Source organism: Halichoeres trimaculatus, unplaced genomic scaffold (assembly GCF_033239565.1).
Source record: "Halichoeres trimaculatus isolate MK-OKI-2021-1 unplaced genomic scaffold, fHalTri1.1 fHalTri1_scaffold_11, whole genome shotgun sequence".
NCBI classification, from domain to species: domain Eukaryota; kingdom Metazoa; phylum Chordata; class Actinopteri; order Labriformes; family Labridae; genus Halichoeres; species Halichoeres trimaculatus.
Window position 1 is genome coordinate 4918608 of NW_027437189.1, and position 14018 is coordinate 4932625.

At 37.8% G+C, this 14018-nt stretch overlaps 1 protein-coding gene across 4 annotated transcripts in view; it reads left to right on the forward strand.

Moving 5' to 3' along the window:
• The window catches only part of LOC141799093 (arf-GAP with coiled-coil, ANK repeat and PH domain-containing protein 3-like), a 110919-nt gene that overhangs the window by 79246 nt on the left and 17655 nt on the right, over positions 1-14018 (forward strand). For all 4 annotated transcript variants that reach the window (XM_074681184.1, XM_074681186.1, XM_074681183.1 and 1 more), the window contains exons 10-13: positions 1008-1019; positions 8847-8959; positions 12087-12138; positions 12458-12558. In XM_074681184.1, the coding sequence (XP_074537285.1) occupies positions 1008-1019; positions 8847-8959; positions 12087-12138; positions 12458-12558 (278 nt within the window). The remainder of the gene's footprint in view (positions 1-1007; positions 1020-8846; positions 8960-12086; positions 12139-12457; positions 12559-14018) is intronic.

Consider the following 14018-nt stretch of genomic DNA (forward strand, 5'->3'; position numbering starts at 1 on the left):
ACAAAATTCAGAAAGTCTCAAATCACCTTGTCTGTAATAGCGAAGTAATTTATTATTAACGATAAAAATATCACCTGTGTAAGCTTTGCTTTTTGAAGATTAAGATTAACGGTAATTTTAAATAATTATTTATAGCTAAAAAAAAATCAAATAAATGAAAAAAAAAGAAAATTCTGAGCCAAATTTTAAGATATTTTTATAGAAAAAATTGTGAAAAAAAACAATATATATATAAAAATAATAATAAATAAATAAAAATAACAAATAGAAGAAAAAAAGAGAAAATTGTGAAAAAAATACTGTAAAATCTGAGACTAGGCAAACTTTTTGAAATTAAAAATAAAAAAAAAATCATGAAAATGTTTCAGAATCAACAAAGAGCAACATTTTGACTTTAGAAAATAGTGAGCATCAGAATATTTCAAGGTTTTAACTTCTTTTTCAGTTTCCAACTTAAATCTCACTTTGATTTTTTAGATTTAAGTTTAGATTCCCGCAGGCTTTCCTGACTTCTTTTTCACGTCGTCTCTCTGAATAGCTCGTGTATCCTCCTCTCTGCTCCAGTAATGGAGTCTCTAAATGTAGGGTGTCCTCCTCTCTGGCATCTTGTTGTTGTTGAATAATTCAGAAAGCCCTCTTTTCAGCGGGGCCAGAGTCTGGCTCCTCCGTACCCCGGGATCAGTGACCATCTGTCAGGGCGCTCCGGTCAGCGCTGTCCCTCCGGGCGCTGCGGTCTGCGCTCTCCGCTGAGGGCCGGGTCACATGTGGGGCTGGTTATTGATCTGTTTGTGTCAGAGCTGGGAGACACTAAGCTTCATGTGGGACATGTTATGTAGCAGTCAGGAGTTAAATCTGCGTTAGAGCTGCAGCAGGATGTAGATCCTGAGCGACAGGTGGGAGTTTGTCCTGCTGGAGGATGATGTGACATTATCTCACCTAAACCTTCCTAATATTTCTTCTTCTTCTTCTTCTTCCTACATGCTCCTGATGCCTCCGTCTCCTCTCAGACGCTCCTTCAGGTGAGTTTTCTTTACTTGTTTTCCTCTGAAGCTCCACCTCGAGGTGAAAAACAGCATGTTTGGTCGCTGCACAGCATTAACAAGCCCCTTTGAAGTTTTCCTCACGCTGTAGCCAGACTCCAGGAGCCTGGAGGGCGAGCTGGAGTGCATCCTGAATCATTTATACTAAACAATTAGAAACACTGAACTTGGTTTGAGCGGCCTGCATGAAGAAATATCTGTTACATCATTTTTTGCAGCGAGGTAATTGGAGTAACCCAGATTCAGTAAACTGTGAAGCTGCTGACCGCTAAAGATGCTTTTCCTGCAACAAATGAGCAGATTTGTTTTCCTGTTTCTGCCTCCCTGGTTGTTTTCTTCCCTCCACATGTGAAATCTTCCAGGATTGAAACGTAAAACATGAGATCGAACATGTTCTCAGGAGCAGGATCGTGTTTTGTAGTCCTGCCCTACTTTGTCTCCGAGATCTTTCCCCGCTTGTTCGCTTTCTTCCTCGCTGCATCGAGCATGTGCAATAAGCCTTGTGTAAACTTACACAGCGCACACAGAGAGACACAGAGAGGCCTTTACTCAGAGCAAGAGATGAAACCAGGAGAGCAGAAAGTGAGTCAAAGTGCTCCGAGCATGGAGAGCATGGAGAAGAGCAGACATTCATTTTTAACCGCAGGTTTAATGGAGAAGTTCTGTCGGCGGCGGCCGGCTCCTCCTGCTGGTCTCTACGTTTGCTGCCTCTGTGCGTCACCGCGGCTATTTTTACTCCACGCTGTGGGGGGAAAAACACAGCTGATGTTATTGTTGTGTGATGCTTTTTATTCATAAACAAATCATAAAGCCAAAGACAAAGGGTTCATACGGTACACGGTTTTTTATCTGTTTATTTTAGGCTTCATATAAAACATTATTTACAAGTTTTTCCACAAAGAATCAAACTTAAATGACTTCTTTGATGCAGTTATTTGTAAAACTTCGTATGTTAAAGGGATGTTTTTTTTTCATTTAATGGTTAAAAAGGGAACAGCTTTCAGATGCCCTACAACCACGGCACTGATATGAAAATATTGTCCGATACTGATATCCAATACTAATATTGTTGTTATTATGGCCGGTAACTGATATTTACCGATATGGATATTAGTAAAAAAAAAAAAAGAAAAACAATCTGAGAGGATGTGTCGAGGTAGTTCAGAGAGAAAGAGCGGCGCAATTGTGAGAAAAGACGACCATGGAGAGGATCAAAGGATGGAGCGCCCGAGATGAACTCAGTCAAAAAATTACATTTTGTCTGTTTTTTGGATCAAAACAGGAAGAGAAACATAAAATGGGAGAGTCCACTCTTCTTAGGTAGTTTTGGTGTTTACATAATCAGAGAAAACAAGATTATTTGGGTCTTGAAAGATCGTTTAAGATACTCTGAAAATGCTGGCAACTAATGAGTAAATATCTGCCGATACTGATATGTAAAAAAAAGGCCAACTTCTGGGGATACCGATATCGATACTGATATATCATGCGTACGTAGTGATATCACATTCAAATCTGGGGCTGGTAAAATGGTTTATTATTGGCACTGATATCAGCATACCAGCATCGTTTTTTAATCCGGCAGAATATAATTGAAAAATGTGTTATTTTGGCTCTGATGCAGCTGTAGCTCTCAGCCTGGAGTTGGTAGGGCTGGGAAAAAAATTGATCTATTTAAATATTGGGATTCTTTGTCTAACAATATTAAAATCAGGATTCTTTGGTAAAAAAATAAATAAATAAATTATTTTTTATTTTTATTTTTCAAATTTTAATTTTTCATTTCAGGCTTTTTTTGTGAGCTGGATTGTAAAAAAGTTTCCACTTTTCTCCAGCAGAGGGTGAAATGTTTCTTTGGGTGAGAATTGAAAACTAGTTCCTGTAAGGAATGGATAAAAATGTTTCAATCCATCGATATCGTTAGCTTTTTCGCTTAACGATTCCCTTAATGATTCTTTATGTTACACCGGAGCTGCGGGACCTTACATCAACTAGTCTGCCGCAGCTAGCTTAGCTTAGTCGTTGGATAACAGTTTCCCAAGAAAACTCTGATTCAGGGTTTTCAGCTTCAAGTTTCACTGAAGAACAGGGGATTCATATCCAATACATTCAACATGGTATAAATCCCCTTATCTACCAAAAACTGGTATAGACAAAGTAGCGCTAGCTAGATGCTAACATATAGAATAGAATGTTATTTGTCATTGCAACAAAGTACAACAAAATTGCATATAAGAAATTATATTTATAATCATAATATTGATATATTGATATTTTTTATAATAATATTAATTGTATATTATATAGGAAATTGCATTGATATGCTAGCAGTTAGCATACATCGGTATAACTTTGGCTTAGAATTCAACTTGTAGAAACACATAGTCTTTGTATATGATACTGAAAACTCCAAACTGAAGAAAAGTTACGTGTAGACAGCTAGCTTCAAAAACTATGGCAAGGTTCCGAACAACTTAAAATAATCCTACTACAACTTCGAGACACTAGATGGCCTACTTGAGTCAATAACATGTTTACTAAACAGTACATCATTGTCACATGATGTGCAAGTTTTACTTATTTCTGTATAAGGATGGGAATCAAAAAAGTTCCTGCTAAGAATCGATAAGAAATGTTTCTAAATGGTACAAATCACCTTATTTACCAAAATAACAAACTAGCGCAAGCCTGATGCTAACATATATGGGAATTCGCATTGATATGCCAGCCATTAGCATATATCGGTATAACTTCAGCTTCACAATAGAATTTAAACTTTCATCACAGACACATATCACATCAACTCTTTGTAATATATACAGAGAATTTCAAATGTCAAAAGCTAACAGGCTAATGAAAGGCTCATGGCTGACTTCTTGACTACGGAAAGGTTCCAAACAACTTAAACCATTGCTATAACCACTTTGAGACACTAGATGGCCTGCTTTAATTACAACACAGTCCATCAGCATCATATTGTGTGCAATTTTACTTGTTTTTGTATAATTATGCCCATAAATATCCAGACTCAGGGACCAATTACATTTTATTCACTAACAGTATACACTCAATTAAATGTTGTTGACACAGAAAACCTGTAAAGCTACTTTTTGCACCAAGAAAATCCACAACATGAATTGATAAAGAATTGGATCGATAAGGGCACTGGTATCAATAAAATCTTGTCACTACCCATCCTTTAAAATAGCTTTGGACACATTTCTGCTTTGACACATTAGCTTCTCTCGTTAGGCTTGGTCACACAAAGTCACAGCTAACTTTATACCACAGCTTTTTGTCCTAAAATTCTTATTTTTGCATTTGCATGTGTGAGAAATGTAGCAGAAAGAAAAGTTTTGTTGTTGGGCTGTGAGGAAACAGAGCAGACGTTGACCTGTGGACACTGAATCTCATTTGCTAATTTAAGCATTAGCGTTAGCATTAGCATTAGCCTGTCTGACGGACAGAGCGGTTGTTGTTGCTCCCTGTTTCTGCTTAGTATCAAAGTAAAACAACTAAAGAATACAGTTGATCCTTAGTTTCAACTTTATTGATCAGTTTTTATGTTGGGATATGGTTTTAAAGACTGGACTTGGTCGGTGTGTGTGACTGTGTAGCAGGAGACCCGGTGTGTTGAGGATTAGCTTTAGCAGCAGATGTCCATCAGGTACGTACGTGTGTACGTAATACGTAACAAATCTGTTCCTTCACAAACAAATCTGTTACACTGAGTTATGAGTTAAGCAGCAGACTGAGCAATCAGAGTCACCAACTGTTAAACATTTGGTGTCAGATGTTAGCATCAGAGCTTAGCATCAGAGCTTAGCATCGTCTGACCTGCCGTACGTCCTGACGCTGCAGCAGGTGTGTGAGCAGCGTCACTCCAACCTGCGCTCTGCACAAACCCGGCGACGTTTGGATTGAAGTCTCTGTTTCTCTGCTCCTTCAATAATTCACTCATGTTCAGTTTTCTCTCTGAGTGACGCTGCTTCATTAAAAATAGATGATCTTTGTTGAGGGCTGCCTCAGAGATTGCACACAGAGTACCACCACCCTGTGCAACTCCAGCTCAGTGCAAGACGACTGACAGGAAAAGGTAAGATGCTCCAGCTTGTTGTGGATGATATCGATGCTTTACAGCCGTGGTGAATAAATCCCAGAGGAGTATTTGTTCAGGGACGTCGGGCAGCCTTCCAGCAGATTCCTCCGGGGTCAGCAGTGCGCTGTAACTCCCACTTTCTCCAGGGAGGAGGGACGTGTGTTTAGGGAGCTGTAAAACTGAGACTCAGGGTCAGGAGCTGCTACAGTTACTGAGTCAGGGTAGTCCTGTAGTCCTCCACAGGAGCCCTGTGTGGGGAATTGGCAGCTGTATGCTAATTAGTGCTAATCCGGAGGCTCTCAGGGCAGCGCGCAGGTGGCACACATGTCAGTGCTGGAATTACGCACAGCAGCGCGTAAGTGGCGCTGAGAGGCAGTGAGGATGTGTCTGCTCTGATCTGGATTTGAAAAGTGGATTTCTCATCGTTTTTGTTTCATTTTTGGGATTTTTAATGTTGCTGGAGCGAACCAAGCGTTTGAAAATGAAGATCCTGTGCCGCTGGGACCACAGCTTGGTGGGTCACTCTGCAAATCCTGGTCTCTCAGCATCTAATGCAGCTTGTTTCTGTGGTTTCTAACATTTTACAGTTTGTTGGAGTCACCTTTTCTCCTTTTAATACCTGCTTGACATGACACTGAAGGTGTATCTGTAAATAACATGTTTTCATGACTGCTGCATGGTTTCATTGTGAAGTTATGAGAGTGAACACAGAGAGCTTCATGCATATTTTACACTTCTCTCTCAGTGGAATGCTTTCCTTCATTTTTCTGTTTCTGCTTCACCTTTTTCTTCTTTTAATTTGTAGAATTTTTACAGATAATCTGTGAAGTTTGTGCATTTTATTGCCTCTGAAAGTGTCTCTATTTGAGATTGTCTCACGGTTTGCTGGCATGGCTGCTACAGTCAAGTTATAGCTAAGAAGAAAAATCTACTTTTAAGAGAAAACAAGACGAGGTGAGATACACTGATCCTGAAAACACATGTTTTGCTACAGGAAAAAATACAAAGTTAGTGACGTTAAAAATGCAAACTGTTAGTAAGTAAATAACAAATAATTTACAAGTACAAAGCCAGTGTTTAATTAAATAGTAAAAGATGTTAAAGAGAAATGCAGAAACATGGGGCCTTTAAAAACAAGATGAATAAATGAGAGTGAATGAAAAGAGCTGGATATAGATGATGTTCCACATTAATAAACTATATCAATGCATCAATGAACAAATTAAACCAATGAATAAACTGTTAGATTATAAGTAAGACTGTTTCCCATGATAATAAAACTGAACAAGCAAATAAACTACAAGATATTGATTTTGTAATTTCAGAAATCCATTTTTATTATCTTGCTCTTTGCAAGGTTTCTGGTTTTTGGCTTTCTTTTTTAATCACTCATGTGTAGGGATGGGTTCCTTTCACGTTTGAACTGGTACAGTATCAACGCCCAGTACCTGGCAATTGGTATCAGTGCTAACCAGTATCAATTTTATGGTACTTTTGTGTGCTTATGTGGTAATTAATATTAATTTATTTAAATAAAATCAAAGTTTTTCAATTTAACACATTTGTTTTTCAGTAAATAAACTTGCAGTGCTGTGTTCATGGCCAGCGTGGAAATTTGCCTACTCTTCCACTTCCTCACAGTCACAAGGATGCATTTAGGTACCAGTACCATTTCATTTTAGGTGAATTGGTACACGGTACCACAGACAGAATTCTGGTGGTACCTATAAAAGTACCCATCCTCATTGATGTGCTTGATAGATGGACAGTTAGATAGATAGATAGAAAGATAGGTACCTAAACACATCCTTGTGACTGTGAGGGAGTGGGAGAGAAGGTGATTTTCCATGCTGGACATGAACACAGCATTGCAAGGTTATAAATTAAAGAATACATTTATTAAATTGAAAATTTTTTACATTTTATTTTTAAACAAATTGATATTTTTTCCACATTAACACAAAAAAAAAATGGTACCATTGAGTACTGGGACTGATTGCATCTGTATCGTATCATTTCAAATGTGAAAGGAACCCATCATACGTACATAAATATGTTTCTGAGGGAAAATCAAGGCATCCAATAGCAGGTTACAAATACGTACATAACATTTGACATTGTGACAAAGTAACCCCGTAAGCTGATGCCCTTCTTCTCTCAAGCCTGTTTATCAATTAGAAAAAGAGTCTTGTAAAAGAAAAGTACAAAAGCTAAAAATCTGAGTCATTTTAAACACAAACCTATAAACAGCTGAGGAAAAAAAAACTTGTTCAGGATAAAAACGAAATTCTGGAGTTATGAAGAAAAAGAAGATGGTGCAAACATTTGAGGTGCAATTTAAATAGATGTGAGGTAAACATTATACTAGAGGCTGACGAAAAAGGGAAAAACAAGATTTTATTTTTATAAACTTAAAACCAGAGTCAACAGCAGAATAAGATCTTTGGCGTTCTTGGCGTTGGCAAATATTTCTTAGGCTCAACCCACAAATTTATGTCCCATTTAAAGTTGAAAAAAACAGCTTTCCACAACATATAGGACTTATTGACCTGAAGCATTGTCACAACAAAGAAATAGTCTAATAAGGTTTCTCTCGATAAATCTGCAGCCTATGGATTAAAGTTTCCTCTTATTGTTCTCAAATTCAACCACCTGAATTAAACAGGCCGAGACTTGGGGAGACGTTTGTCGTTGTGTTTTTCAAACATGCAGGATGTAGATAACGTTGTGCTCTGAGCTGTAAATGAAGTAAAGAAGGTCTGTGGTTTGGTTACTCCAGCACAAAAAGTAAGAAGATGTGTGTTTGTTGGATTATTTCTTTATCAAAACAAAGCAAAACAAACAAGTGAATCAGTTGTTAAAGTTAAGGAGCTGGCAGATTTTCAACAAATGAGATTTATTGCCAAGAAGTGTAATAACAACAAAGAAATAATCCATGAAACACAGATTTTTGACCTTTTTGTGCAGGGTTTAAATAAAGAGTCCGTTTACTTCTCTTTTAGATGTTGCCCAATTACCGTATTGATCTGAATATGAGATGACCCACTTTTTCAAAGGGAAGCACATTGTCTGATACTCAGAACAATACAGTGTCTGTTGCATCTTTGTGTTTTAAGCGTGCAGGATAAAAAAAAAGGTCTGCTTGTCTCTCCTCAGAGCGGCTTGTATTCAAAGTTTAAATCCAATCTGGATAATCGAATGTTCTGTCCCTGCTGATTATTACATTTCCTCTAAAGTCGACTTTGTTAAGACAAACTGAATCAGTTTCAAACCCCTGAACTTCCAGGATCCTCCATGAGCTCCTCAAACTCCTCCAGACTCCAAATGTTGAAGTGTTTGGTGTTTTATTGTAAATCCTGTGAAGCTCAGAGGCTAATTTCACATGAATCACACTCTCCTGTTACGTAAGAGTTTGCGTCACACTCACATCTGTTGATTATGAAATGTCTCCGTGTCCCACACAGTTACATGTCGTGCAACTCCTCTACATACAACATGTGACTGTTTCTACATGATTGCACTATAAACACGCACACGCTGTACGATGATGCTGGATGTACAGAACAGTGGAGCGGGCGCCGAGCGCTGAGCGCAGCCTCCAGTCCTCCAGGAACATCTCACATGTATCTTCTCTGTGAAGGAGCAGGAGTGAGCGCCACTGTTCGAACGGTCTGGGTTGACTCTGGTGTCTCTCCTCTCTTCTTCAGGACTTTTCATATGACGACTCGAAGGTGGAGTTCAACGTAGACGCTCCGAATGGTGTGGTGATGGAGGGCTACTTGTTCAAGAGGGCCAGCAACGCCTTCAAGACCTGGAACAGGTAAATAAGACCACAAAAACACCTTTTCTGGCTCTGATACAGCACATTCAGCCAATCAGATTAAAGAATCTTGAGATGATGGAGAGAAAAAAGTTCCTCTTTATTTATTTTGTTGATATTCGTTGTTTTTTCCTTTGTGACCTTTGTTTCTACCTCATGTTGAGGTTTTAATAGCATCATCTTTTAGTGTTCATTCTACAAGACATTAAAAAGAGGTATACATGGGTTTATTATGCAAATGTAACGATAAGTAGTTCTCCAAGTAATATCTCTCTCATCTCTGAAAACACTGCAAAAACTGAAATCTTATCAAGTGTTTTTGTCTTAATTTCAGTAGAAAATGTCTTTTTAGACTTAACATGAGCCACATTCATCTGACTAGTCCAGAAAAATGTCTTGTTTCAAGTTATTTAAAGACTAAACGAGGTCTGAATTGCTTGAAACAAGTAAAAAAATTCTGCCAATGGACGAGAGAAAAGTTATTCGTATTGAGATGTTTTTCTAGTTTCAAGCAAATTTTTCTTGTTCCATTGGCAGATTTTTTTAATTGCTTCAAGCAATTCAGACCTCGTTTTAGTCTTTATGTAACTTGAAACAAGACATTTTCTGGACTGATAAGTTGAATGTGGCTCACATCAAGTGTAATAAGACAAGTTTTACTTAAAATAAGACAAAAAAAGTTTGATAAAATTTCATTTTTTTTTGCAGTGGAATGCACATAGAAGAAAAAGACATCTGATAAGTCTTAGATTTTTTTGTTCAAATGTTTTTTTTTTCCTTCATTTTAGTCTTTGTTTATAAGCTGCGGCCCTGAGTCTCCGCACACTGTCATAAATTACTTTTAGTGAGGTGTGTGTTTGTTTTGGAATTAAATGGAGATCAGATCAAAATAAATTTTCTCTGTTCAAGACAACTTTTTCCAGATACGATGTGTCAAGGTGAGGGACTTATCAGTACAGTTACGTAGCGCTACAGTTTATTGAGCTAACGTTGTAGCAGCTGACAGCAGACTGTAGGCTAACTTGACAACAAGTAAACACTGTCAGTTTGTAAGTAGTCTAGTCACTGTTTATATTTAGCGCAGCTAGCAGCCCGGTGCTCTAAGACATGTCTGTAATGTGTAACGTTAGTGAATCCTGGTTATGTCCTGTCAGTCATCTACCAATCAGAGCTAACGTAACCTCACTCTTCATTTTATTGATAGACTCTCAAGTTTGAACAGACCACTGCAGAATAACTGCTGACTGTGGGTTGGAATCAACATTAGCACAAACAGATTAGCCCCTGTCTTAACCTTTAGCTCATGCTCTATCACTCTCCTGTTTATCTTTCTTCTGCTCTTCTGTCTTTTTTCTGTCCAACAGTTAGGCTTCTGTATCAACCATCACTACAAAATTAATCACAGAAATCGCAGAGAAAATCACAGATCTCTGCATATGTCTAGAGGGGAGACTTTTCCAAGATCACTTTTAAACTCCTCACAGCCCCTTTAAAGAAGCAAACTAAAAAAATAAAAAAAAATCTAAAAGAAAGGCAGATCGTCCCAGCCCTAATAAGTCCCGAACCTGTATCAAAAACATCGTAATCTGAAGTCTTCTCTGGTATCGTAGCTTGTCAGCAAGAGTTTTCTGAAATGATCTGAAACAGAAACAGCTAATAGCATCTTTGGCATACTTCTCAAACACCAACGCAGTTCACAAAACCTCCTCTCCTCCTGCTCCCTGCTTCCATAACATGGCTTTACATCCTGAAATGAAAAAGAGGTCAAGCTAAAAGGGGGTCAGTCTGTCTCAGTTTCATCTTCCACGGTCCATAGTGTCAGACTTTAAAAGCTGCGGCTGTACATTAATAATGCAGGTCAATAAAATATATATAAAAACTGGAGTTGGATATACGTATAGATAAAGTGGGAGTTAAATATTTAATGTAGAGATACCCCTCTGGAAAATAAGGATACAGATTTTATATCACTTCAGAATTCACTTCAACTGCTTCTTGAAGTCTTAATCCAGTCTGATAAACAAACTGCAGAGACAGGCCTGAGGTCCATTTCCATACGGCTCCCAGCTTTCACCTCACAATATATGAATTATGGCTCCAAAATGAATCACGTTTCATACAATTTATGTCAAGTGCAGGAAAACTAAACCAAAGTCCATCCAGTAACGTCCCACTGAACTAGGTTTTGAAGCCAAAATACCCCCGCCACAGGCGCAGCCATTGTAGCAGTTTGCAGCCAGAGTCGGTACAGTAGAGACAATGAGGGATTCTGGGAGAATCTGAGTGGAGCCGGGAGACAAAAATAATGATTTTTTTTTTCTTTCGAGAGTCCGATCACTTATTGAGTCTACCTCCAGACATATTTTACAATACCCGCAAAAAATATACAAGAACTTCAGCTGTCAATCATCATTAAAAGTTGCGTAAAGCCTCATTTTTACCTCTTATAACTAATGAAAACACAACTTTCAGTAAAAGAGGACTTGAATACAAGACAGCCAAATGATATCTTCAAATCACCACAACAATTGGATGCGAGAAACATTTCTACCAGGTGTATTAATTTTTTGAAGTTTGACCACAGCCCATCTGGAATGACTGGGGAGATGGATTTTTTGACCTATACTGCAGCCAGCCACCAGGGGGAAAAAACAATACTTTTGCATTTCACCCTAAAACTGTTTATCCAGATCCTGATCCTGTCATAAAAACACCCTGACATATTTTCCCCACATTGCCCCCTAGTGGAGATCATGTTCCTTGGTCAGAATCAGAGTTCGCTGATGTTTACGCAGCATGTAACTCTACAGAAAACTGATCACTGATCACCTGGGAACAGAGACACCTGAAGGACAGGTGAGGTTTGAGTTCATCAGTCTGTTTAAAGACACTTAAAGACTAAAATTTTACAGAAATCACTTAAAGAAGTTACTTTAACAGTTAACAGATGCTTCTGGTCTCACGTGGTTTTGATTTCGTGTTTCCTGGATCTGAACTTCTTCCAGTCGATACTTTTATCCTTTGTGATCTCCTCTTTCCTCAGCACTGACCCTGAAGCATCATGGGAGACTTTATCTAACCCACATTTTGTTTCTCTCCTCCTCCGTTTCTCCGTGTCTCTGTGCAGACGGTGGTTCTCCATACAGAACAGTCAGCTGGTCTACCAGAAGAAGCTCAAGGTAAGTTCACGCTCCATACATGCAGCTCTCAGCGTCCCGGGGGGTGAAGTGGGCTCTCAGAGGTTAAGTGCACTTTAAGCGGCGTCTTTTCTGATGTTGTGGGGATCTTCGCCAACCGACTCCATGAGTGCTCGTTCTGGGTCCGACTCTGCTCTCAGGGTCACGCATTGCTGTGTCGTTAATATCTAATGTTTCACCTCTCGGAGGCTTCCAGGATGAGACGTCTTATCAACCAGAAACAGCTGTCGTGTCGTGTGTGTGTAGTGTGTGTGTGTTGCCGGATAAGCAGAGGAATGAGAGTGTGTTTGTGTGTTTGCAGGATTCTCTGACGGTGGTGGTGGAGGACCTGCGGCTGTGCTCTGTTAAACCGTGTGAGGACATCGAGAGGAGGTTCTGCTTCGAGGTCGTGTCCCCCTTCAAGTAAGACTTTACAACCCCACACATCATGAGTTTCAGTATTTTTAGGGTTATTTCCTCATTTTTCTTTTTTAAGTCTTGATTTAAACTCTAGTTTGATCAATGCTTCTGTTGTTGAACAAACATCTTCTAGTTAAATGTTAATACCTCCAGATTAAGCTGTTTTTGTGTGGCATGCTTTTATTAAACCAAGCATCAAACATGCAGATATTCATCATAGGGCTGCAACTAATGATCACTTTAGTAATCGATTACTCTGACGACTAACGATTTCTTAAGTAATCAATTACTCTGACAACTAATGATTATTCTAGTAAACAATTACTCTGACAACTAATGATTATTTAATGTGATTGATTACTCTGACGACTAATGATTATTTCATATATTGATGAATCTGACAACATACGATTATTTTAGTAATCTATTACTCTGTAGACTAATGACTTTTTTAGTAATCGATTACTCTGACAACTTTTTTGTCAGAAATCAATAACTCTGTCGACTAACAATTATTTTAGTAATCAATTACTCTGACAACTAATGATTATTTTAGTAATCAATTACTCTGACAACTTATAATTATTCTAGTAATCAATTACTCTGACATCTAACGATTATTTTAGTAATCAATTACTCTGACAACTAATGATTATTTTAGATATCTATTACTCTGACGACAAATGATTATTTTAAATATCGATTACTCTGACGTCTAACGATTATTTCAAATATTGATAACTCTGACAACTAACAATTATTTTAGATATCGATTACTCTGACGACTAATGATTATTTTAGATATTGATTACTCTAACAACTAACGATTATTTTTGATATCGATTACTCTGATGACTAACAGTTATTTTAGATATTGATTACTCTAACAACTAACGATTATTTTTGATATCGATTACTCTGATGACTAACGATTATTTTAGTAACAATTACTCTGTTGACTTACGATGATGTCAGTCATCAATTACACTGTCGACTAACGATTATTTCAGTTATCAATTACTCTGACGATTATAGTTACGATTAATCGATTAATCAATTAATCAGAAAAAAAAGGATGAAATGCACAATAGTAAAATTCACAAAGCTAAACATGCATTGTTATTTTAGTTGATGACTATTGTTTGCTTAAATATATGTAGAAAGAAACAACATATTTGAACATAATTAAACTGACCAGATGTTACATTTTTAAAGTTTAAAAAGTGATATGAATGTTTTGTCGCTTAAAGAATCAACAGTTTGGGCAAAATAACAGAAAATATATTTTTATGTCGTCAGACTAAGAACTTAGTGGGCCAAAAAGGCAAATAAATAAAAATGTGTCCTCAGTCTTTTCACCTGCAGGTCAAACAGTTCACCCCCTCTGCCCTACCACTATCTGTAGCAGCTAGCGCTAATGCTAACGTTGGTTTAATGAACACCTCATGGTTTTCAAACATGGT